Source organism: Falco punctatus (genome assembly GCF_963210335.1).
Source record: "Falco punctatus genome assembly, chromosome: 4".
Lineage (NCBI taxonomy): Eukaryota > Metazoa > Chordata > Aves > Falconiformes > Falconidae > Falco > Falco punctatus.
Window position 1 is genome coordinate 80,389,482 of NC_137583.1, and position 26,186 is coordinate 80,415,667.

At 36.3% G+C, this 26,186-nt stretch overlaps 1 protein-coding gene across 1 annotated transcript in view; it reads right to left on the minus strand.

Annotated features, from left to right (window-relative positions):
- The window catches only part of THSD7A (thrombospondin type 1 domain containing 7A), a 282,093-nt gene that overhangs the window by 32,371 nt on the left and 223,536 nt on the right, over nucleotides 1-26,186 (minus strand). Inside the window, exons 13-16 of the mRNA XM_080383081.1 lie at nucleotides 25,682-25,785; nucleotides 15,736-15,930; nucleotides 12,096-12,359; nucleotides 483-661 (exon numbers count right to left, since the gene is read on the minus strand). Coding sequence (XP_080239207.1) covers nucleotides 483-661; nucleotides 12,096-12,359; nucleotides 15,736-15,930; nucleotides 25,682-25,785 — 742 coding nt within the window. The remainder of the gene's footprint in view (nucleotides 1-482; nucleotides 662-12,095; nucleotides 12,360-15,735; nucleotides 15,931-25,681; nucleotides 25,786-26,186) is intronic.

Here is a 26,186-nt window from a genome sequence, read left to right on the forward strand (position 1 = left end):
GATTGACTTTAGAAGTGCATTCCTGACTGGAACTGCAGTTCCAGGGCAAATGTACCTGGATGGTCAAGCTCCAGCTTGAGTAACACCTACTAAGGGACACTGGGATGATACTCCGTGTGTGTTTGAGAAGTTTTAATTTTCTTTCTGATCTAAGATGGTTGGGGAATGACATTAAGAATCTTACCAGTTGGAGCATGTGTAATGAGACATTTTACCCGCTGTAAGAGATCTTCAGAAATGTGGTCTTCACAATCTGCATGTAAGAAGGTTTTTTTTTCTCAAATCTGCAGTTCTGGCAGATGAGGAAGTAATGAAGGCAGATCCTTTGCTGATTGAGGAAATCTAAGGCAACACATACTCCTTCTACCTGCATCTGCCCCATATGTTATACAGTTTTTCTACATTAACAAACAATACAGCTAAAAGGGTTATCTGAAGTATGGAAAAAGCTATATCAATAATGTAAATATAAATCAAATTACCTGATTGACATGATCTAGCTTTGGACAGGGTCTTCCACCATTGTAGGGCTTTTCACGGAGCCATTTAGACCGAACCTTTACCCCACTCCCACAGGATTTACTACAGCGAGACCAGTTGGACCACTCACTGAGCTTGCAGTCTGAGGGACATGGAATAATACAGGCTTCCTCAATATAACCTGTGTGAATGGAAAAGAAAGTTAAATCTGTTCAGCATGTCACTTCTCCCTGAAGCTCTCGTCTACTTCATTTAGATTGCCCAAAGTTTGACTTGACAGGACTGTGTGAATAGAGAGATTTCTTCATCATTAGGGCTAAATTAAATTCTGCAGAAAATTGACACATGTATCTGGAGACTGTGCTAGAGTAGCAACTAAGCATCCTCGCTGCTATCTGATTAGGATTCACACTCACCAGATTTCAGCATTCAAACTTTCTGACAGCTATAGTGTAATTGACACTAACCATCTCTCAGCCGCATCATTCTTACACTGTAAAAACAGTATTTATTTTTTTAAGGAAAAAAGGTTTAATTAAAAACTCCACCACCACTGTATCAAGTAATTCAATTGCAGTTATACATCAAAAATCCAACTGAATCAAAAGATGTGCACCTTACCAGCCTGCAGCGAGGGAACTTAACACCCTGTGACCTTTCTAAGGCTAGAAAGAGAGAGTGGCCTGCCACATTAATGATCTGCCGATTAACAACCATCTGCCCCCAGCAGCACACTGAATAATTGCACTGAATGGAAAAGCAGATGTTTGGTTTGGATAAGTCATTGATGGTGAGAGGTTGGAAAGGGGTATGCCATGGTCTGCAGGGAGTAACATGAGGCCTCAATTCACTGAATAAGTGAAAATGCTTTTCTTTCAAAAGTAACATATGCCATAGCTCCACAATATGTGTCATTCATGCCAATATTTACAGCAGAAGCTATAAAACCTAAAACAAAAAGCTGGACATTACTGCATTTTACAACTATACCCTAAACCTATATGAAATCTCCTCCCCTTTCCCGCATCAGATCTGTAACGTATTTGCTGTTGGCAAATGTTAAAGTAACCTCTTGCATTTAAAATGAGTTAAAATATCTGATGGACACAGTTCCAAAATTAACACATAAGATCATTTTCAAATGATTGGCACAGTTTGCTAGGCACAGTATGAAGTGTTTCTCACATATCTTGATTTTATTATTATTTTTTTTTTTAGTTTGAAAGCAATCATTGTCATTTTAATCAAAGCTGATGTTAGCAGCTTTATGTTTTTAACCTATACTTCTAAGTAAAGCTAGTTCATTCTGTCTCGTAAAAGCAACAAATACCAAACAATCACAAGTCATGGAAGGAATCAAAACACTGAAAATATTTCAATGCTATATACCTATTTCTAGTTGCTTCCATTAATTTGTTTTAGATATAAAGAACAGAAGGAGGGTGTTTTTTTAAGCATTCAAATCGGTTGATGATTTTATCCTATATAGCTTTGCCCTGCTTGGAAGTGTTAAATAAATATACACAGCACAACCTGAATTTGAGCACTGTGAAACTACTGTTCACCAAATGTATCTTCCTTAAAATGACTAGAACATTAATAGCTTGAATTACAAGCATGTTTATTAAATATCTCTCACCATTTGATTGACCAGCTCTCTGATATTATATGAAAGGTACACTGTGTTAGACAAAATATATTTTTGAAGATCATATCACTGCATATCAAAGGTGGTGACATAGATTGCCCTGCAGTACTAAATGCAAAACCGATTACATTCCATGTTACCTGACATCTCTGAGTGAGTCTTAGAAATTAGACGTACCCTGTCTCAGAGCCCCATCCTACAGTGAACTTTGATTACATAAATATAAAATTCTGTATCTTCACCAGAAATGAGCTTTTAACAAACCCTCTTAGGTGCTGCACAAAACCATATACTTATGCAATCAAGAAACTATGCAATGAAAATGGACAATAACAAGAAATTTAAAAGAAACAATTCTGTCCAAGCAACAAAGTAAGTGTTTAGTGATATTTATTGTCTGCTAGAACTAAACGAAGATTTTACTGCTCCATGAATTTTCATGAGATACTGAAATGCTGCTTTTACTTTCAATATAACTTCTAAGTAAATTTTTCTGGAGAAACCTTTCAACTATAACACATTTATGCCATTTAGTGTTAAATTGCTGTCTTTGTCGTTAATGTCTGGAAGAAACAAATTCAAGTTGCTTTAAATGTGTTGTACATCCTTAAGTAGGTAACTTTAACTGGTACAGGCTGCTTCAGAAAACTTCATTTTAAGGACTTCCATAAACCTCTGAGCTATTTTAAATTTGTCTTAATTAATCTCAAAGGGATCTTCCCAGTCTGCCCCAGTCATAGAAAAAGATCTTCTCCAGGATATCGTGATATTTTGGGAGCTGGATAACTATAGCATGGGAAGACTTCAGAGCCTACCAAAGGGAGCCTGTGTGGAACATACTAAGCTGATTGACAAATTAGAAACTATTTTATTTCTCTTCAGCTTATCCAAATGAGGACAATAAAGTTGTTTGGTTTGTTGGTTTTTTTTTTACGTCATGAGAATGCTAGCCAAAAAGTTTAACAAGATTTTTAGAATCTTGTACACAGACATGGTATCAAATACATTATACTATATGCAAGTCCCAGGTAACATTATAATTGTACTGAGCTACAGTTCAAGTGACTCTGTAAAATATCAAATGAAACCATACCACTACAGCAACCTCTTTTCACACTGCTTATGAAGGATCTACATTGAAGTCAACCACTAAAACTGCTTTAGCACAGAATATAATTAATTCAGAACAGCATCATATTAAAGGTATAGCATCTTAGTGAGAGTTGCAACATGGAAAACTACAAGCCTGCATATATGTTAGAGTGTTTTGGAGAAGATGCTGTGGTCCAGCTGATATTTCCCACTCACTTTATAATGAAAAAAATACTGAACCGCAATCATATAGCTATTTCCTATGCCATGTTGAGGATATCTAGCCTATGATGCTCTCCTATCCCTCCTTCCTGTTTCCATAGAAAAGAACCAAATTCCACATATGAAAATCAACCAACTGAACAAGAAGAATGGAAAAAACATGTGAAAAAGAGAGCAAGAATGGAATCAATCAATGAAGGCATAAAAAAGCTCTACAAGGTAGGAAGGCTTGGAGCTACTGGAAATGTGGAACATTTTTGGAGAGCAGAGAGAAAAAACATTCAGTATTATGCAAGATGCAAGACAAGCACAAAAAACTCCTAACCATTGGTATCCTAAGAACACTGGATAAAAAAATAGGTCAAGGACATGAGCAGAATAAAGAGATCCAGAAAGGAGTTTCACAGCTTCCAAGCCTTCTCCAAACAGAAGGAAAAGAAAATAAATAAGTGAAGTTACTTTCCATGGCAAAGTCAGAGGTCAAAACGTGACAAAAGAGAGAGTGAGGAGGAAGAGAGGAAAGGGTAAGAAAAGACAGGGACAGGGAATAGGAAAATAAATGGCTCATAACACAGAATCAAGAGAATTGTAAAGACATACTGCATAGGCATAGAAAAAGAAAGAGAAGAAAAGAAATAACCATCATGCCAAAAGTAGTATCTTGCTGAAAAAGAAACAGAATGCAACACCCTCAAGAGCCTACTCTAGTATCTCCTGATCAGATAGTGAAACGTAATGGAAGAATGTATATACAAATAAAAATAGGGGACAGATTTGCATTCTATAAGTAATTAATGTGCAGAATGAAAATGACCCTGTTATATCTGACATCAAAAAGTTTTTGGCATATTAATACCCTGGCATCTTCTTACCCTCTCAAAGGCCTCACTATTTCACTCTACAGACTTTAGTATTTACCTGTGCCACTGGACTCCCCTAGAACCCAGATAGAAACAGACTTCAGATTACTTGCAGATATTTCTCTAGACAAGAAAGAAGACTGAATTAAAAAAAAAAAAAAAAAAAAAAAAAGGAAAATAACTTGTTGTGAATGACTTGTTCCACTCCATTTACTACTCATCTAATGGTACTTTTCAGAAAAAACTCTGAAGCATGTCATCACCTCATATGCATTTCTGTGTGTATGATGGCAACATATCTTTTAGGCTGATTAAGGATGCTAATCTCCAAAAGTTCATAGCAATTGCCCTCAAATTCAAGAAAGCAGATATTCAGACTTTGAAAATATTATACTCTTTTTTTGTTTGTTTGTTTTGTTTTGTTTTTTGTTGGTTGTTTATTTCTTAGAGAGCATATTGTGATATAGAAAAAATACATAGAAAACATAAACACAGAAACCAGAAATATTACATGCAAATGGGACTGGTGATGCAGATACATAGTTTCTGACATGAAAAGGACATGAACGAGCCATTTTCCAATTTTCAGTCTTGTTTCCACTCTGATCTAATGATTCTTGAAAGGGTGCCCCTTTGTTAGACTGTAAAATGTTATTAAAGAAACAGTCCTCTAACAATTATATCACACAGGTTGTGTAATTATAATTGCAGCAAATGTCATGGTAGAGCCTTCAGGTTTAAAGAACAACCAAGAAATTACCAATGCTGAAATAGAAAAGATGCAGAGAGAAGGAAAGAATGAGAGCAGTGAAGCAGCTATGAAGAGCTGAGGAAAACCGTGTGAAGGTAAGGGAGCAAGAGTGAAATAGAAGACCACGACTATAAAGGCTGAAGATATGTTCTCTGGACATCAGCAGTTCATGTTTTGCCTGCTATTTCTTCTCCTGACTATAGTCTTTCACTGCCTGCTTCCTGAAGTTCTTTCTTCTCCCCCATAACATCTGAGCGATGCTGGAGAGAGGAGACCTTGGGATACTGTGGTACAGAGCCTTAGCACTGCATGCTCCAGAAAGGTATTGGAAAAAGATGCCCATCTCTTAAGGCCTATTCCCTTTCCCAGTGCAATTACTTCAGCTCCTATCAGCTGAACTTCACAAAGTTGTGAAATGGGCAGTTGTCCACTATGAGCAAGAACAGGGCTATTCTACCATTAAAGGTTACTGAACGACAATTTAACAAATGGCTTTGAACCACTAGGGGTATGAACTGAAGTCATTATTAAAAGGGAGAGGTTTACTGTCCCATTGCTAATTGGCTATAAAATCTGGACTGCTAGAACAAAGTCATTAACAGATGTGGCAGATAATTTATAATGGGGGACTTTAATGGACTTCACATTTTGTCTGATGACAAAGCAGGCTAAGTAGGTGGGTGTAAGATTTTTTTCCCCAAAAACTGCACCTGCAATGTGTAAGAACAGACTGACTACTCGAGTTGAAGTGTCCACACAAAAAGAACATCTTAGAAAGTGTTTACATCAACTCTTTTGTCCTTAGGACTGACAGAGTGATGCTCCTGCTTTCATGACTAAAACGTCATACTGTGTTTCCAAGGAAAAAACTGCAATGTCAGAATGGTTTATGTTCTTTAACACAAGGTTGGGTTTTTTTCCAAGGAAATATAAATTTCTGGGATCTCAACTTCCAGGACAAAGAAATAAACATTTATTTGCATTTCACTTCCAACAGAATATTAGTTAGCTATTCATATTTCTGCCTAGCCTTGGAAAGATAGATTGAACTCCATAAGATTTTTTTTATTATTTTTTCAGGATTTCCCTTTAAAGCCTCAAAACCTGAGAGCATTTTTTAATACTTGACAGCAGTTCTGTCTCTGGTGAACTAAATACAGGTGTTTGGGTTGATGGATGACTGGTTCGTGACTGATGTCCTGTTGACAGGGCAGCTACAGTCGCACCATAACGCAGAGGCCTAAGCCAGTATTTCTGGTGTAGGGTAATATATAGCATATTCCTAAAGAATACACCACAGGAAAAATATGATATCTTGTATACATTACAAAAGAAACTTAGGAAAGATACAAGCTATGTAACAGCAAAGTATCCTCATAACGATTTGAGAACCTAAGCTTACCACCATAGTAGATTAGAATCTCCTATGGAAAAGATATTTCAGAATAAACACTTGACAGGAAATCTCAATTAAAATTTAACACTGCCATTTTTTGTTGGTACATTTGTATTGCTTCAGGTTAGAATATTGAAAGTGAAAAAAATATTAAAAAATCCTAATACAAGCGGATACAGCAAGTTCTAACTGACATCTTGCACCCTTATAGACTCTGTTATAAACTATGAGATTTTACTATCACATGTAAGCGATGAAGTACAAAAATTCCTTGATTCACATTGATACTCCTAGCAGCTGTTGCAAAAGTATTCACTGATACACAGATATTCTTCTCTAATCCCCTGCATAAGCCTCATAGCCATGGAGGGCTTTGTAGAGTCAGCACAAATCAATGCATCTCATTTAATTAATGCTAAAGTGGGAAATAATCTCACACTAATAAGGCAGCAGACAAACTACCCTGGACTGGTTGACTGTGCCTAAGGTCTTATTAGTAAACTGACATGAATTAAGAAGGGTAATATGACCTATATAAAAATGTTGCATCTGTCTGCCATGTTACTATGTTTGCCTTCACTATGCGCACACAAACACTACCACCGCTCAGCTTATGTGGGTCATGATTCGTAACTGACATATGATGGAGTAAAACTAAATATTGAAGAGTAAACAGTGTAGTTCATAAGCATGACAGTGGCTTGCTTTTGGGTTTTTTTTGTCATGAAAATTCTATGTACAGTTTAAAGGGACCATGAAGAGACTCAATTTTTTTCACAAATGTACCGAAATAGATTGTTGGCAGACACATGTCATTATCCACAGAGCTCTAGTACACTAGCGATGACATGGATAAAGCTATGAAAAACAACTGCTGCTTTTCTAATGGGAATAAACCTCTCACATTTGACAATCAAGCAAAATACACATTTCTGAACTACTCCAGTAAAATTACCCATGTAGTACTGAAACAAGGCAAGAAACCAGAGAAAGGGCAATTTCTGTGTCTGCTATTAAGAAAACCAGGTAAACAACAACTCAGTTACCACTTTTAGCTGACATTACCACATCTGCTGACAGCTGTTAGCTCCTGCCTACACTCTGCAGAACTGGTATGGATGAAAAAAACACCAGTGGCAGAATATTTCAAATGGCTGCTGAACAGTGCTCTTTCATCAATGAATGTAGCTCAAATTTGAAACAAAATATTTTGAAAAGTAAAAATATTAGGCAGATACAATACTGGAAAAAAAAAAACCACAGAAAAAAAGAATACAAGAAAAAACTCCTCCTTGTCCCTCTGCAGCTGAAACTTAGGTCTCTTTTCAGCTGTTAGCTTGAGGTTTCTTCTGAAGAACCTGTTAATCTACAGAAAGCTAAGGAACCTCTTCAGAAGGACTCTGCCCTCTCCTATTCCAGTGTTCTCACCAAGCAGTAACAACAGATTTAATCATAATTTGCTTCTCCTTTTTTGTTATGGTCACTCCTGTCTTTTTGAGAAACTTGTTTGTACTTGGACTTTATAACTGCACCCCAAATTCCAAAGATTATTGCAAGAATCTCTTATGGGTCTACATATTTAGGGCTTTTCTTGTGTCATACCCTTCCTTTAGCACGGTGTCCGTGAAACTGTTAGTTAACTGCTCAAATCTTTTGAAAATGACATGTGTCAAGCAGTAAAAAGAGCTCTGAAGTATTTATCCTTCTGCTCCTGTTTACTTTTTCTTTTCTGAGTACGTCAACTGAACTGTGATTATAAGCAGACAACATTTCACAAAACAAACAGCTTATGAATGTTTTGGCACTGCAGAGCAGGTCTGTCTTTTGATTCCTCCCCTTCAAAACAGCATGACTTGCCACACTGACCTGTTCATGGTTTCATAAATTTGCATAAAACTTATGACAGTCTTGCAATCTGAGTTTCTTGTGCTATTTTAGTATATCATACAACATACCCCATGATACATTAATAACATCAGCGTGGGTGTAGTTTGTCGCTCTTATCAGATTTATAGGATGTTGTCACAGGTGAAGTACAATTGTCTCCATTTCCCACCTCATGATTTCAATCTTGTCAGGAGACAACAAAAGTTTAAGTAAAAGTTGTACACCCTACAGGAAACATCTTCCCTTAAATAATGGTCTTGATTTCTTTCCTAATCCAATCTAATTCATCGAATCATATCCCATAAAAACTGTGATTAAATACTATACTACCTGGAAAAGAAATAACAGACTTACAGAAACTAACAGTAAAATAGATTTCTGAATAAAGCAGGTAACACAGCAGAAAAAAACTGACTTTCCTGGTCTGGATCAGTTACAAAATTAGTGAAAAATTCAGTGTTATAATTTCTGTAGGGAAATAAGGAACTCTGTTAGAATTCATAAAAATAACCCAAGCAGGCTTGAATTATGAGTCCTGTCAAGTTTAGCTTGAAAAGCTAAAAGCAGATTGATGGGAAGCTACAAGGCACTTTTATTTGCTAGCAGGTGGGGCAACTATTGTGATACCATAGAAGTCCCTTGTTGATTTGGCATAATATAGCTTTTATGCCTGTTCTTAAAGAAAAAAACTAACACATAACACACTGAAATCTAGAGATGATGCCAAACTGAAGAACTGTCATACACTGAGGGCATGAAAATAACAAGAAAAACATCGTAAATACTGGCAAGACAAAAATAAGATTTAAGTGGCAAAACAGCGGTTTATACATGTTGAGAAAAATAAAACAAATCATCAGACCGTAATCCATGAATACAAAGCAGATATTCAGAGAAGGAAGCAAACATATACTGAAATTAGATTGAAACATCTACATCATTTGTTCTAGCCCCCTTGTATTTGCAAAAGTATGCTAAACCTGGAAAAATGATGAAGGCAGACAATAAATTAGGTAAGCCTTAGAAATAAGCTGCACTATATGTATGTATAACACCCATCAGTAATAGGGTTTTGTTCTAGAAGAGCAGAGCTACTGGAAAGGAAACCATAATTTCAGTGACATATTCCTCAGCAACACTTCAATTCCTTACCATGGATGAGGTTACATGCCTTGTTCCCTGTACGCCTGAAGTTCCTGTCAAACAATTTTAGAAAGTGCAACGAATGCAGGACTAGTTCAAGAGCAACTCCAGGCTTGATCTGCCCATGCCCTGCACCACGACTCAAGGTAAAGGTATTGTCTCCCTCAAATGTAACGGATGAGAAAATACACAAGATGCCTTGTGCTTCACTATCAAACCCAGGTAACCAAATGCATGGGGAACGGAAGAAAAAAACCAAAGAACGAGACACCTTAATAAACTGATTTAGAGAAAGAATTCAAAACAAAACAACACCAAAAATCAAAGGGTTCAGGCTTCCCAACCTACAATAAATATAGTAATGACTCACAAACATTTCCAGTTTGCAAAAAGAGCTAAAAGAGACTTCAAATCTCCTGCGAGAAGAATGGGATGGAAATGTAGAAAGGAAAAACAAATTAAAGCAATGCTATATTGTGTTTTGGGAAGGGTGTTTCTGGAGTCTGCTATTGCTAATATCATGCAAAGGGTAGTCCTGGCTATATTAGGTATAATAACAACATACTGTTTGTAGCTTTTCCATTTGATTATTATTCATTGTGGTCACTGTGTGTATAGGTGACATTCACTGATAAAATCCATTGGAATAGAAATTACTACCAGGAAGAGTTATAACAGGGTAAACAATGACAGTTGAGAACATAATTTTTTTTACCATTTATTTATTCCTTTTTTATATCTCTCTGATTTTTCAATGGAATTGCACCCCAATATGCACTGCCAGGGCTTGAAAGCAGCTACATCCATGCTTGTGCTACACAAAGAAAGAATTTCCACTTCTTTTTGCAAGCTACTTCCAGCAGCACATTACCTACCACATACAAGACCTACAATATGCTCTTGGACAGACAGTTCTTCCCTCATGTGTCTTCCTTCGGCTGTTAACACAAAAACTGACAGTCCCCATTCTTGAAGTCAACAAAAACTGACTAGCCAGTAGACCAGTCCCTCTAGTTTCCCTTGGACTTCTTATATAATTTTTCACTCTTCAAAGGTCACACTTGACTTAATGCTGAAAGAATACTGATTTCTAACATAGTGTCACGTAAAGTTTAAAAATAATCAACAAAGAAATAGGAAAACAGTTTCAGTTTTGTGTTTTATAAGAGTGTCTTCTGAACAATTCATATTGTTCCATGACTCTTTTTTTCAGCATTCCCTACCAGCTTTGTGACTCCCTCAGGACAACTACCCAGCCCAGGCAGATCTGTGCTCACACAAGTGCCAGTTGTTAGAGATAGATGCATCTTTTGGTACTACAAAGATAGCAAGTGGTCCCGGTCAGACTAAGCAAGTATAGCATATCCTCTTTAGGCTATACAAAAGATTAAAACCAAATCTCTGAGGACCTCAACCCAGAGCAAACAGCTGAGAAGAGAATTAAAGAACATTTTCAGAGTAGACATTTCCTGTCCCATGAGAGTTTAGGATTTAGACTTTGTCATTAGGATGTATTCATACAAACTTGTCTTTCAGTATGAGTTAACTACAGCAAAATATGATTTTGAATAAAAATAAACATGGGAGAAAATTCTTCACAAAATTATCTTCCAGCTTTCCTTTGAGGTATTAAGCCAAATGCTCACTTTTCCATTGAATCACAAAGATATGCTGCAGGTTGGCTTGATAAATTCAGTTTCCAATTTATCATAGCTCTAAACAGAAGTTAATAGTGCTAATTAAAACACCCTTAAGTCATCTGATTTCTTTGATTGGCTATTTTAACTTTATCCAAGTAAATAAATGAAATTTATGTTATCTTAATTTAAGATCAAAAATTAGAATACACATACAAATAAAACTTACATTGACCTTTTAATGGTACTGAAACTAACATCCAGCTTTTCATTTCAGTTATAATTTAGCACTGCAATAGGGAAAAGAAATGAACACAGAAATGCTGGTGATGTAAATTAGCACATTTATGGCTCACTGAGTATCAGAAAGTGCCAGTTTTGATCCTAACACTATAGATTCATCCACTTTAGGAAGGAACACTGTTTCGTCCAGGAGCAACGTGAATACAAATATAGTCTTTAAACATCCTAGATTTACACACAGCAGAATTACACAGAGAAAGTGTTGTGTACTGTTGAACTCAGGTCAATGCATGCCTGTTAAGGTGCTGAAGAGCAAATGGTAGAGATAAGGCTATTTAAGGAGATTAAAGTATTTAAAGAATCTGTGGAAATAATTTCAGCCTTTCCAAAATAGCCCTGTTTATTTTATGAGGATGTGGCCCTTCTAAATAGCTTTATTCTCAAATTTATAGGTGCAGTTATCAGGAAAAACAAGATCTTACATTTTTCTGCTAAAATACCTAGTTAGTAATTTGCTGCCATTTACTTTTAAATATTGCACCGTAGTCATCAGTAAAAATTAAATTTACTGTTTGCCGGTCAGCAGAAACATGTGCTGGGTTTGAAGGTATCTTGGGATAAAATGCAGCCTAAGCAATAAATATTAATCTGCTAATTCCACCTGTACAACACATATTATGTTAAATTAAATAAAGCAGATAAGTAAATAGATGAAAGAAAAGAGGTTTCTAAATACCGTGACTGTTGCATCGTGATGTTTCCACAAGTCGATTGTTTTGATCATAGCATGCCATGGCCTGGTAACGATAGCCTTGTCCACATTCCTTAATGTCTCCTTGTACCTTTGTTCCCAGCAATACTTCCATCTTACCCTCCGGTAAAATACAGTCCGACCAGTTTCCCACAGGCTGAGCACTGTACTTGTCACATGGACAAAACTGATTCTCAATCAGAGGGTACAACTGAGAATTTTTGCATTTATCCCTTTTCTTACTTTTTCCTAGAAAGAAGAAATAATTCTTTTAGAAATTTTGTATCCATTTATGCCTCCCAAAAATTTCATTTAGACTTCTGTAACAAGTGCTTGCAATCAAATACATATGCCTAAAACTAGTTGCATTAATTTTTATTAATCTAGGTTAATGACTTGAATTTCTAAAGTAATGGATGCCTACAATTTGCACAAAGGCAACATCTTTTAAAATAAAGCCACATATTTATATCTACTTTGGATAAAGAGCTGGGGGAGTACAGCTTGAAAAAGTCAGCAGTTAAACAAATACACCCATTTTTCCAATTTCATCAGCGTGCAGTCCAATAAAAAAATTGTCTCTGGATAAAACTTTCTCAAGTTGAAGGAAATGGCAGAATGAAGTAACATGCATCTTCACTACAGTAGTATCTTCTTTCAAAATGTCAAAATCCTTTAATTTCATCACCTGTTATTGTACATGTCTTAATAATTAACATTCTTCTCTACTAATTTAAAAAGGCTTTTTCTGTGAATTTGATTCTTTTCAATTCCCTTTTCATTTTCCTTCCACAGCTGGAGCACAGGCATCCACTCACCTTCCACTTCCCAGTAAACCTCTTTTAGTTTTCTCTTTGGTAAAGTTTGTTCCATTTTCTTTTTCATATTAAAAAGCTCATATATATTTATGTAGAAGTCTTTGCAAAAGTAGTTTTAAAAACACTTGTTACTTAGATAATACTGTAAATTAATATCCTGTAGTATTTTCCTTGCTCTTCAAAAAAAGGTACTGGACACAACCTTAGTGCCTGTATTTACTACTGCCTTCACTTAGAATATAAAAAAGGTACCTCAAAAGAAGTTGATTTTTTGATACACGAACACAACACAGCTGCATACTAAAAATACACTTCTCCACATTTTCACCATAAATAATTACAAATTTGGTCCAAGTCAGCTTTACATGTTAGCCTGCGTAACACATTGTCACAGAGAATACACCACAGCACACATTACAGTCTTAGCAAGTTTGAAGGGGTAAGTTAGGACAGGGGACCATCTCAAAGTGTTAATACTGTGGTAAGGGAATCTGTTCTTTCTTGCTTTGTTTTTAAAATTAAAAAAAAAAAAAAAATGTTTGGGATTTTTTTTCCCTTGTGGAAGCAAACCTGGCATAAAGTTCACTGGAATTGTAAGACAGTCACAGCGAGCCTTCTTGAAGATCATTAATTATTCATTGTCCACAGGTCTTCTGATTTACAGGGGCATGAAGCAGTGGATAGTGTTTGGATCCTATCACATTCTTGCTGAGGCTGCTAATGGGCACCCCCCTTAGCTAGCTTTCCTCCACCACCAACAATACAGTCTAATTGGCAAACAGTGCTGTGACAGAGGCCATCTCTTACCCTTGAAGTTTCAGCTATAATTCAGAAGCAGAGCATGGTTTTTTACTCTTCAATTCATGCAGAAGAAAAAGACAAACCACAACAGATTAAAAAGAAGTTGAAGAAAAAAAATATGTTTCAAATTAAAAGGGTGGCCATCACACAGAACGAGGAAAAGTTTGTGGCAAGGGATTGGACATCATTGGAAAAACATTTTATTCTGTTAACTAAAACCCCTAGAGGATTCAAGGGACACAAAATAAGAGCATCCTGAGTTGTATCAAAAAATAAGTCAGAAAATTAAGCAATGTATTTCTTCATGTGCTGATCTGAGCTGCTGGAGGAAGTCAATGGAAGAATGGAAAACACAACTTGGAGAAAAAACATTCAGCCAGGGAAAGGCAAGACTGCAGCTAAGTTCAAAAGAGGTAAACCAAAGCTTAAAGCTGAAAATGATGAACTATAGGAAGAGGCTGAAAAGACTCAGCTGACATAGTAATTCTAAATGTACCAAAACACCACCCAAGACAGAAGTACTGGTGTAGCTAAGACCAGAAGTAGGAAGAGGAATGCGAGTGACTTACACCTGATCCTGTCAAGGAGAGATCGTCATTGACTGTTCTGTCACCAGTTGGAAAAAAAATTAAAAAAAGAAAAAAAAAAAAAAAGAAAAGAAAATCCACTTTCACCAGTTTTTCTCTTAAAAGGTTTTCTATTGGAAGCTCAGGGCAATTGCAACTTCTTTTTTTTCTCAATTACAGTTCTGTGTAAGAAAAACAAAGCTAAAGAAAACAGACCCAATTCAATCTGGTTAGATAATGCTGGCAAGATATAGCTTGTGCACAGAGTCACAGTTGCTGAGGAATCAAAACAGATTGCAGACCTGCTCCCTAAACTCTTAGCTGAGAAAACACAAATAAATCAAGAAAATGCAAATAATTAGTAGGGTCTGTGGCCACTCTGGTTTTCATTATCAGTTTTCCGAATCTATTTTCTTGTAGTAATAGAATTAAATTTGTTTAACCTTATCTGGGACTGCAAGTGATTTGAGAGTGATGTGAAGAGATTTCCTATATCAGGACTTCTCAGAGTGCCTCACACTACTGACATCATGCTGCAAACTCCAAGACCTTTGGCTTTTTACACAATTAAGCCAATCAGTATCTGTAAGTTACATGCTTTTCAACATTCATTATATTGTCAAATATTTGCCTGAAAACTATTAGCAAAATAAGGCTTAAGGAAAAAAAATAAAGCTATTGAAAAAATATTTTCATACTTTAAGCTGTAACTCCAAGAAATTGCTTGAGAGTGTAACCTCAAAGGTGTATCTTATATTTGTTAAATGCTTAGCACAAATACATAATGTCAAGGACGTAATACTGCACAAATACATAATGTCAAGGATGTAATACTGCACAAATGCTAAACCATAAACCAGCAACCTTCCTGGCCTCTTTGTGCGCAGAAGCAGGGTGCAAAATCAGGGTTTGGAATAAACACAGTATGAAAACTGTGTATTTTAAGTAGCAAACAATTGTGTCCTTTTTGGTGAAACGGTAACACAGGGCTCAACAAAAGTGCAGGTAAAGTTTTTTTAATCTCATTTCCTCTGATTGGATCAGATTGCTCGTTATTCATACTGCTTTACATTTATCACCTCTCTGGTGCTACAGACAATGCTGACTTGCCTGTCAGGAAAAGAAATGGTTTGCTTTGCAGTTCACTACGTGCACTCCATTTAGAAGAAACCCTGGACTCCTATGTTCTCCCATCTTCTGTTTAGCCACTTGCCCATGATCAAGAGCCGGAGACACGTGGCAGGTGTTTGTTCTCCTGAGGGGTTACTTTTTTTGTTCCACCAACAGTACATAGAGCCTGACAGTGACATTGGGTCTGCTTTCTGCCACAATGACAAACGTTGCTTGCTTGTCATAAGGGAACCTCAGAACAACACAGGTTTTAATCCAAACAGCAGCAATAATTAATAAAAGATGCACTATTTTTCTGGTTACTCTTACCGACAAGAGTGCGCTTTCTTGTCCTGACTCCCCCACAGTCCCCATTACAGGAAGAAAACTTTGACCAGTTTGTAAATTGACAGTCATCTTGGCAGGGAATCTGGCATATCTGTGTCAAGGATGGTAATGGTCCAGCATATTTAAGGCACTCACTGATGTCAGCTTGTCCACCGTCTTGTCTGCGACAAGTAATTGCTGAAAGCAAGAAGAGATAGAATTTAATTCAGCATTTTTTTCCATGAATGTCTCTATTCAATTTAGAAAGTCTACAATATTCTACAAAATCACATTGAATGCCCAGAATAGCTACACAATAACCTAATATTTGCAATCAATTATGCCTTGAAAGAATACATTTGACATTTCTGACTTTTTTGAGATTCCGTTTAAATTACTATTTATCAGGACTTACCAGGAAAAAAAAAAAATCTTACAGGCAACTGTAAATATTATAAAGGTTGCACCATGTTACCCACACCTGTTATACCACTTTTCAAATTATCATTTTTCCTACTGATACAGGCTATAACTCAGACATTAAAAAACTTGCAGTAACATTTTAAGTAGCTGAATAATGTATAAGCTATAAAATGTTATCAGCAATATTTATTTTAGAAAAAAAGACAGCCATAAAATTTAGAAACATATTTGAATTCTGCATACCACTTAACCACTCACAACAGCATTTCTGCCTGATGTTCTTTTGCAATTACTAGTCTTGAAAAAGTGCTGAAGGGCAAAATATGTTTGCCAGGGGTGGAGTATCACTCAATAGGGGTACAACTTTTTATAACAGGATAGCCATGTCCTAAAAGCTTCTTACTTATAAGAAAAAAGTTTTGTAACAAAACTTCAGGTGGCACAAAAGGAAGCAGTTGGAACATAGGGATTTGCAAAGAATAGGGCTGTTTAACTAATATAGCTTTTAACAAAGCTCCATTATTGTTTTTCACAGATATTTTTTTAACAGTGTTGCTTATTCTACCTAAGCCTCAATAATTCTAACTCTATTTTCTTGCCCAACACAACATAAAACTTACTACACAGTAACAACATTGGAAACTTCTAGTTGCTTCTTTACACGATAGAATTATATTTATGCTACTTGGCATCTGACAGCATGCAGCAGAGGCAGTATCTCATAATGACTGTGAAAGTAATTTAGGTCACCAATTGTTGCAGTAAAATTGCATCCAAATACAATAGATCATTCTGTATACGTATGAGGGAATATCATGTTTTATATTACACTCCATAATTTAAGCATGGCACTTCAATTGTACTGACACTAATTGTTTTATTGGTATATGAATTGAAAAAAAATATGTAAATTTTACTAACCAAAGTATTATGGCATAAACAAGTTGAACTGTTGGAGAAAAATGAGGTTTGAATGCAGTTTCAAAATAAATCAGAAAACTGGCTATGAGTGACTATTTCCTCCCAGAGGAAAAAGAAAGAATAGTTGAGGAAACTTTCTGAGGTTTTAGATTGCTGTAAGGTAATTGTAAAGGTTTAGTGACCTATGATTTCTGAAAAAAGCTTTTGTCTGACAGTTCTAAACTAAGTTTCTACCTCATGATGACTGTAGGAAGCTGTACCTGATGACCCACATAGTCCATTTTAAGCCTGTGTGCCTGCTAAAATACATCCAAAGGTCCCAAGTGATATTTTTTTTTTTTGCCACATATCTGCAGTAAAACTCTGTGAAAGGGAGGGAGGATTGTTTTTCCAGAGATGCTAAGCAAACAACTTCCCTGATCCTTGACTGCCCTTTGGAGCAGCGCTGCCTGCAGTTTGTAATAGGCTCAATACTGCATTAAGTTGTGCTTATTGGGGGACTGACCAGCTGTACATTGTCTAATACAATTATTCTGTCAAATCCTATTATTATTGGTGTAGTTTACATGAGGAGACCCTTTTTTTCTTCAGATATAGTTATAGTGATTCAATAAGCAAAATCAAATATCTAAAACCTGAATATCCATACAACAACTATTTTAAGGATGGGTTAACTGCACCTACTACAGGATTTCTAAATTACACAAATATTTTGGAAAACCACAAGTCAAACCAGTATCTTCCAATACAAGCCTAGGCTATGGTTTTGGATTGTTGTGACGTACTCTTCTCTGCTAATATCACACATTGGTTTCCCCAAGGTAAAAACACAGTTCAGACTAGTTCTACCATGTGGAAATTCACAGAGGCCAAACCTAAATCCTCTGTCTTGAGTTTGACCTTGGCATGTGCATGCATCAGCAAAACTAATTGCATTATCTTCACTGCATTCTCAGGGAGATATAGGCCACCATTTTTAGAAATGAAAACTATACCTAGCCAAGGGCTAAAAGGCTGTCCACTGATTAACCCATAGCTTTCAATAATCTTCTTCAAAAGTTTAATTCCCATTTTACATACTGCCTCCCTATCTAGTCCTTTGATAGGCCATAAACATTGTCCATTGAAGAATACTCTTTCTTTCCAGTTTCAGTTTTTCTAAAGCCAATATTCATTCCCTCATCTTTCTTGGTTATTAATCTACTCTGTCATAATTTTTTTTCAGACTCATATTAGTGCATCTAATTTACATCAAGCAGTCCCAAGTGTGAAGCTTCCCTGAGGATCAACACTTTGTTTTTTTTTCAAGATTAACTGTCAGTTGTACTGTAGCAATCAAAGCAGGAAAACTCTTCATTCTTGAGACCTAAATATTTCACCTTAATAACACCACAAATTAGAGGACAGCTTGGCATACTAAATAAATTCCTGAATCTTAATTTTCACAGTGCCTCTCCATAACTATACATGTTACTACTAGTTAATAAGACCTGGATGTTTCGCTCTATATTCCTTTTTCCTATTGTTATTCTACAGATTCAAGTATTAATTTGAAAGGTTTATACACTTTCTGACTGTTGAAGAGCAGATCTGGTTTTTTCCATTACTTAAAGCAGGGATTTTGACAACTGTATACATTCCATTAATGCATTATTTTGGCCAGGTAAATGTCTTACTTGACATCTGAAATGCTCTTGCTGTTAGTGGCATTAATTCTTCCACTCTCAACCTAATTTGGGCAAACTCATCCCCCACCTCTCTGATCAAACCCATGGTTCTTTAATTATAATCTGTAAAAGTTGCGGAGATTAATGATTCTCTCTACAGAGAAGTGTCTTCAACTACTATAAACCCAGTAGCAATAAATGGCAGTCTAAATTTTCTAGACAAGTGACTTTAATGTAATTAAAACTTTATCTGATAGCATTATTTCCACCAAGCCACAGAGGACTACAGGCTAATATATTTGTTGTTGGCATAGTGAAACACTAAGACTGCGTTTGAACAAGTCTTGTTATGCATGGGTTTATATAAAAACCTTGCCAGTGTTACTACCATTAGTATACTTCACAAGATTTCACTGAGGTGTAAGATTCCGTGACCTTTACACTTAAAAATTAAAGTATTTTATAAATTAATGTGCTCTACTTCCTTTGTTTTACAACACACTTGGGATATCATTTTTTCAACTGTTAAGTACTTTTAACAACAAAAATATTCTGTTTCATTTCTAGAAAGGCATAAATTATTTCAGCAAACTAATGTTTCTTACACCTACTATCAGTGCTGCATGGGCTATGATTTCATCTATGTTTATTCCTTTTTCTGTGGGACATGGCAGACTAGACACTGCATGATGAAGTGTTTCTATTATGAAGTATCTTAAAGCAGAAGCATGTGCCAATAATATTGCGAAAATACAAGCCTGAGCATTCTTTACGCACCAAAGAGAATAACAATGTGTTTCTGCTGAATATAGTTGTCTGGAGATTCTGGCTCTTGTTTTGTCAATAAAAAAAATAATTTCTCATGTAAATACTGCTCTTGAGCACTGTTGCCCAGATTCTTACTTCATTACAAAACCTGAAGCTGCCCGTTGTCCTTTGCAATGACTAAAATATGAACCAGGCAATAGGGCACTCTCATCTGTTAAGTCTCAATGATGTTAAGATAGTTTATAGCTCCATGAAGGAGCTATATGATTTTGTCTCCTTTCTTGTGCTTTCAATAAGGGCACAAAACTCCATGAGAGCAAATCCCCCACACCCCCATAAGTGATGCCCAGGGAGAGGCTGCTGTCCCTGCTCAGCTACAGCAGAAGCAAAGGGCTTGATACTGCTGGTTCTGCCTCCAAGCCTCCCTGAAGCTCAAACAAGCCTGCAAAGCCTCTGCATGGGCTCACAGCCACCCTGGCAAGCTTCCTCCAATTCCCTTTGGACATCGCTCCATCTTTCAAATAACTCTATATACACCCTGTGAATGAAGAACAGCGAGAGCTCAGGATCAGCGCTTTAATAATGGACAAATCCCAGTGACAGCAAGTACAGCTATTCGGATATTTTGTGTGATAGCCAGGTTACTTCAACTTCTGCTTAAATTTTACAAATAACAAATGACAGATTTCACAATTTTCATCCCGTTGCTCCTACAAAACCCTGAGGAAGGTTTATGGTGGCAAGGACTGTAGGCTGTTCATCCTTTTGCAAATCTCTTTTTGGTCACTGGGATAGCCCTTACTATGTGCATCCATGCATTTACATCATGATGTGATTAGGCTATTGCAGTCTGGGCACTTGGGCTTCTCATCTGCTACATGTCCTCTTCACTTGTGCCGGGATGCAGCCCAACAAGATCTACTTAAACCTGCAGCAGCTACTGGCAGGACAACCTTTTTTAGTAAGTTTCCTAGGCTTTCCTGATACAATTTGAAAGGGATTTGAACTGTATTTCTAAATTTCTTCAGATGTCAGTGGAGTTGAGGTTTACCAACACAGGTTTGAAGATAGGAGCATAATATAATAGATATCTGCCTAAGTTGTTCAAAATTTCAAACTTCATACATTAAACTATCTCACTAAGCAGATCACTACTTAGAGGTTATGTACGTGCTAATAAATGTCAGCCTTAAAAATACAAAGTAGTATCTCTTACAACACCCTAACTGGAGCAGGTTCCTCTCACAGTGAGTTTTATAGCCTACATCCCCATCAAATACTAGTAGCCTGACTTTATTTAACATTTATGCTTTTGTTCTAGTTTTTGTATTTATTTATTTATTTATTTATTTTGTATTTCGCAACACCCTGTGGCTCTCCTTCCTAGTTTTCAAGTGACTCACCAAGACATCTGGTCAATTTACTCCTGTTAACTTAGAAATAACTTGTGAAAAGAAACAACGTAAATGCATTCCTGTTCTTGTTGGATAGCGTCAAAAGGAAGTTTCAAACTATTTGCTGATGCACCCATAATATCCTCTCTTAAGGGTTTTAAGCAAAAGACAGAAGTCTTAAGTTACTGCAGTTCTGTAATACCTTCCTGCCCTGCGTATCCACTGTTAAAAGGGATTTTACCAGTGATACGACTGCAAGTTTTCATTCATCATAGTCATGACAATTGTGTTGAATTTCTATCTGCCTTGTTCAAATAAGATTCATGACAATAATTATGAATTTGCTTTAGTATTAACTGCTTTAGTAGTAAATGCTTACCTATGCTTAGGTTTAGATGTAAATTACCTGTCCATAATTAGCTTGAATGACTAACAAACATTTTTATTAAAAAAAAACTAAAGGAAATTTTTCTTTTCTTAAAGCAAAAACCAAAAACTACCGAACCCCTTAATTTTCTTTCCTCTGTATTGACCCAAGTTCTAATTTTGTGACACATTCATTTAAACTGACATGATTTGTAACAAAACCTTCATCACAGAAGATGGATAGAAACAGAGCTGCCTTTAACAATGAATCACAATTCTAAACTTTATGATTCACTCGAGTATCTTCTGTCAAGGAAGACCAATGTGATAAAAAAGCTGAAGAATGTAAATAGTAAAGCTGTGATCTCAAGGCATGCATATGTTCTAGTTACTCAGAGACTTAAGACTAGACACCTAACCAGTCATTTTTAATTATTTCTAACTTCTAGTTTTTCCTTCAGATTTAATAATCTTTCTAATCAAAATATGAATGGCAACAGACTATTTTCTTCAAAATAAACTGCTTATGAATGCATAGTCAGATGTGCCTTTTTGCTGGTGTACATTCCTTTTCTTTATTTAACACATTTGCTGATACTTTCCATGTTAACACTATTGGTACATCAGCAATCAGATCAGAAACAGGACAATCCAATAGCATTGGCAACACCCACTGAAAAAGAGTAACTGATAACTAACTAAACACAATTACTTGCTCTACTGAGGATCAACACAAAATAAAAGGCCTGTCCACAGGAAACCAAAAGGCTGAAATTACTTCTATAAGATTATCGTTTCACTTTGTCATCAAAAAGTAAATTACCACAAACAGATGAATGAATGTGTGATTTTGGGACTCAGGAGCATCAGAAATTTGAGACCTCTTTTTCAATTGAACAAAAAAATGCTCCTATGTCTACAATTTTCAAAGTATCATAAACATTTGTACAGGAATCGCCAACACATTTAAATGTACCGTTCAAAATACCTGTATTCCAGTATCACATTATAAATGCAGTATCAGAATGTTATACCAAGCAGATTTCATATTTCAGTGTTTAGCATTCCCTGATTTTGGCTTGTTAAAAAGGACAGTAGTAGCTCACTCTTTTGTGTATCTACATCACAAAATAGTCTAAACAAATGATTTATAGTACATAATTTTTAAAAACATGTTCGCATGCAAAGTTTTCCATTGTAGAAAATTTATCTACGAGAAGCCAAGCATGCAGGAGGGAGCCAAGAATTAGCAGGGAAAGAGGACAGAACATTTTCCAGAGTCTTTCAGAAACTGGTAAAATCTTTCTAATACTGTCCAGGGCAGAGCTCAGTCAGGCAGATGCTTGCTTTTAGGTCAGCCTCCCTTCAGGGAGCGCCTTGCATGAAATCAACTCCTGTGCAGGGGACGAAATGAAATAACGTGCATCACTGAAAATTCACACTATCTATTTTCATGGCAGAATTTGAAATGTAAGAGGGGAAAGCAAATGTGTTAATGCTCTGTGTAGGAGATAACCTATATAAAACAAATAAAACACACTATTCATGTTCAAAATTCAGTTTTCTGAGTAAAAAGTAAATAAAACTTCAGCCAATAACTTCTAGAATTGCAGAAGCCTGTTTTCCAAAGTGAAAGTTACTTTTGTGCAAAGATTCAGCTTTTAATTCCAAGTCATATTCATTGTAAAGGTGTTCAAGAAACCAGAAAATATTTTACTTTTCTCAATATAAAGAAAAGCTGTACTAGTTTATTTAGCTTCTACAGATTATCAGTTTATACTACTGAGATAAAATTAAATGATACATTCAACACTTTGTCAGGTATTAAACCACTGAGATATGGTGCATAATATACCTATGTCCAAAACTTATATTTAATGTTAATTTACATCACTTACATCAATGGGAAAAACACTGAAAAGGCTGTCTTTAATGCCTGTAATTTTCACTACTGCAACAGGCTGGACAGTATTTATATTCATATTTACAGATTTGGACTGAGGCACAAATAATCTTAGGTTATCCAACTTGAATAACTTCCTCTGTGAATTCCATAATCAAATTTCTACATTGGATAGACTTAACAAAAAGCACGAGCAAACAAAAATCTTCCCTTTCTAACAGTTGATCTCAGAAACATTTACAGAATTCTGCTGAAACCACTTACTTTCTTCAGGCTTAGCTGCATCCCATGTTCTTAATTAATGATTGCTCATCCTACCACTTGGCCACATTACACTAGAGAACTACTTCCATTATATCTGCTTGTAGGAACAAGACTATTGCTTGAATATATGATCTTTCACAAGATCAAACTCAGTCTGATACTAGAGGGAAATTCTGCCAGTCTGTTTCACCAATTTGAAAACTGTATGCCCAGTAATTCCAAAATCATGTATTACTCTGTATGTGTGTATGTACTGCACATGATTGAAGTTACAGTAAAAAAACCCCCAAAACTCTCATGACACACAAGAATAATAAAACCCAATCTGCATGCACTACAGTTAGCTATCCTTCTTTATTGACTGACTTTGAGGCAAAGTCAAGAGATTTAGGTACTAACACACAAGTACAGAAGACAACATTTTGTACTGTCTGAACTCCTACCATCAAAGACAGAAATCTTATTTGCTCAGTGTGTGATCTGAATGTATCCTCCAGAGCCACTAGAGATAAATTGCATTAGTGACTGACCCTCAAAAGAATTAGCACAGTCAGAAGGCTTTTTTATTAGCAGGCAATACTTTGAGTTTTCTTTTTGTGGTAAGCCCTAAACTGATCTCCTGTGACTTTCTGAGTAAGTGGAAGAAGATACAAGCTTCAAATTTACTTTTTAAAGTATACCATAACCTCCTTTAATACTGTGAGGAAGTTAATGACCTGAACATTTCAATTCTGCAGTAAGCAGTGTCCTTGCTCAGGAATTCCACAATCTGCTGAGCCAATATTATTTTAACGGACGGGAGTTTGCACTCAGAAAAGGTAAAAGAAAAAAACCTTCCAGGAATTCAGGGTTGACTAGTAGTTCAAAGAAATTCAATTACTGTAACACAGTAAGTAGGAGCTGCAATTATTTTCATACTGAATTTATTTAACGCACCTAAAATACCCTCCTGACTATACTTACAGAGTCACACATACACAATTCTGTTAAGACCACAAAATACTCTGTGAAGACAGGTGACAGCAAAGCTGGATGTGGATGCAAAAATTCTTTGCTATTAAATGCAAATGGTACAAAAATGTCTGGATCATTGGGCTTGAAGGGTCCATGGCTTTGAAGTCCAATGAGCAGCTGGTTAAGAGCACTGCACCTCAGTGGTTAATTCCAGAACCAATTCTGTTTAGCATCTTTAACAACCCATATAGAAAGCATCCGCAGCAAGTTCAGGGACAACACCAGTTTGAGGGGGGCAGTCAATAGCTACCTGGAGAGTAGGGCTGCAATTCAGAGGACCCTTACAGCCTGGGGAATTGTTCTGGCACTGAACTTGAATAGTATAAATGAAAAGTCCTGCTCCCATTGCTCTCTACCACTACATAATTTGAGGGTATAGAGAGGAGAAAGCCAGACTGTTCTCAGAGGTATGTAGTGAAAGGATAAGGGGACACAGACACAAATTTCAGCAAGGGAAATTTTGGCTTACATATTAGTGGAAAAAAATGCAGTATTAGACTGGACAAGCAATGGAGCAAGTTCCCAGAGACACTGTAGGATCTCTGTCCTGGGAGATACTCCAAACATGTTGAGACATGGCTCTGAGCAACCTGCTGTAGCCTGGGTGGCATCTAACTTTGAAACTGGCCCTGCTCTGGCTGAAGGGTTGGACCAAGGCACCTCCAGAGCATCCTTCCAGCTCAAAATTATTGTAGGGTTCTCTGATCCTAAATTTTCAAACAAAGCCTTATATTTGGTCTAATGGATATACCCATAAACATGCCTTCACATCCCCTCCACATGAAAAATGTCACATTTTCACAGGTGAATTCACACAACCTTTTTCACAAAAACAAACATATAAAGTCACCCATCCCTTTCTTCTTTTTCTTGTTTTTGAAAACATAATTTCCACAAAAAAACTCTTCAAACTTGCTTCAGGTAAGGATGGTGAAATAACTGAACAAACAATACCATAAAATTAAGGACTAATGGGGCATCTATACTTACAAATAAATTAACACTTATTTTAGGAATAAAACATTTGCCAAATACTGGTTAGGATGCACCCTGCCATACTGGCATTCAGTATTTTCCTGTGCTGATGCACATAAAGATAGATAAAATTAATGTTAGGTTCTAATGACTAAAATTTTAGGCATTTCCCACACCAGTGCAGCTATAGATTTCTGAGGAATAAATGACAGGAACAAAGGGGAGAAATAAATTACAGAAACAACGGGCCTAACCTCTTGCTTGTAGCCCAGGTCCACAAGTCTCATGTGCTCCTGGACTGTCTTGGCGCACATACCATGGAACTAGCTGGCACCTGCGCCACTTGTGGGTCTTCCACCTGTAATGAGAGGGGAAGCAGCCAGCTTCAAACAATCCACCTAAACTTGTAGCCGTCAGTGCTAGAGAGTGTTAGAAACCACCGTAAGTTGTTGCTTATTAATACTAACTGGTCACAGACAATTCACAACAAACAGCAACAATACCATAAACTCTTCCCTCTTTCCTGTTAACTTCTTTTCTCCTTTTACGATTAGGCCATTAAGGACACAGGGAAGGAAGGGGGAGGTGAAAGAAGGAAGAGAAAGTAAACCATATATATTTTCAAGGATTTCAAAGAATAAAGGTACATTAACACTACCTAAGAAATAAACAGTGAATACAAAACATAGTATGAGCATTAGACATTGATAAAAAGCATTAACACGTACAAGCTGTGAGAAAGAAATTTCAAAAAAGAAT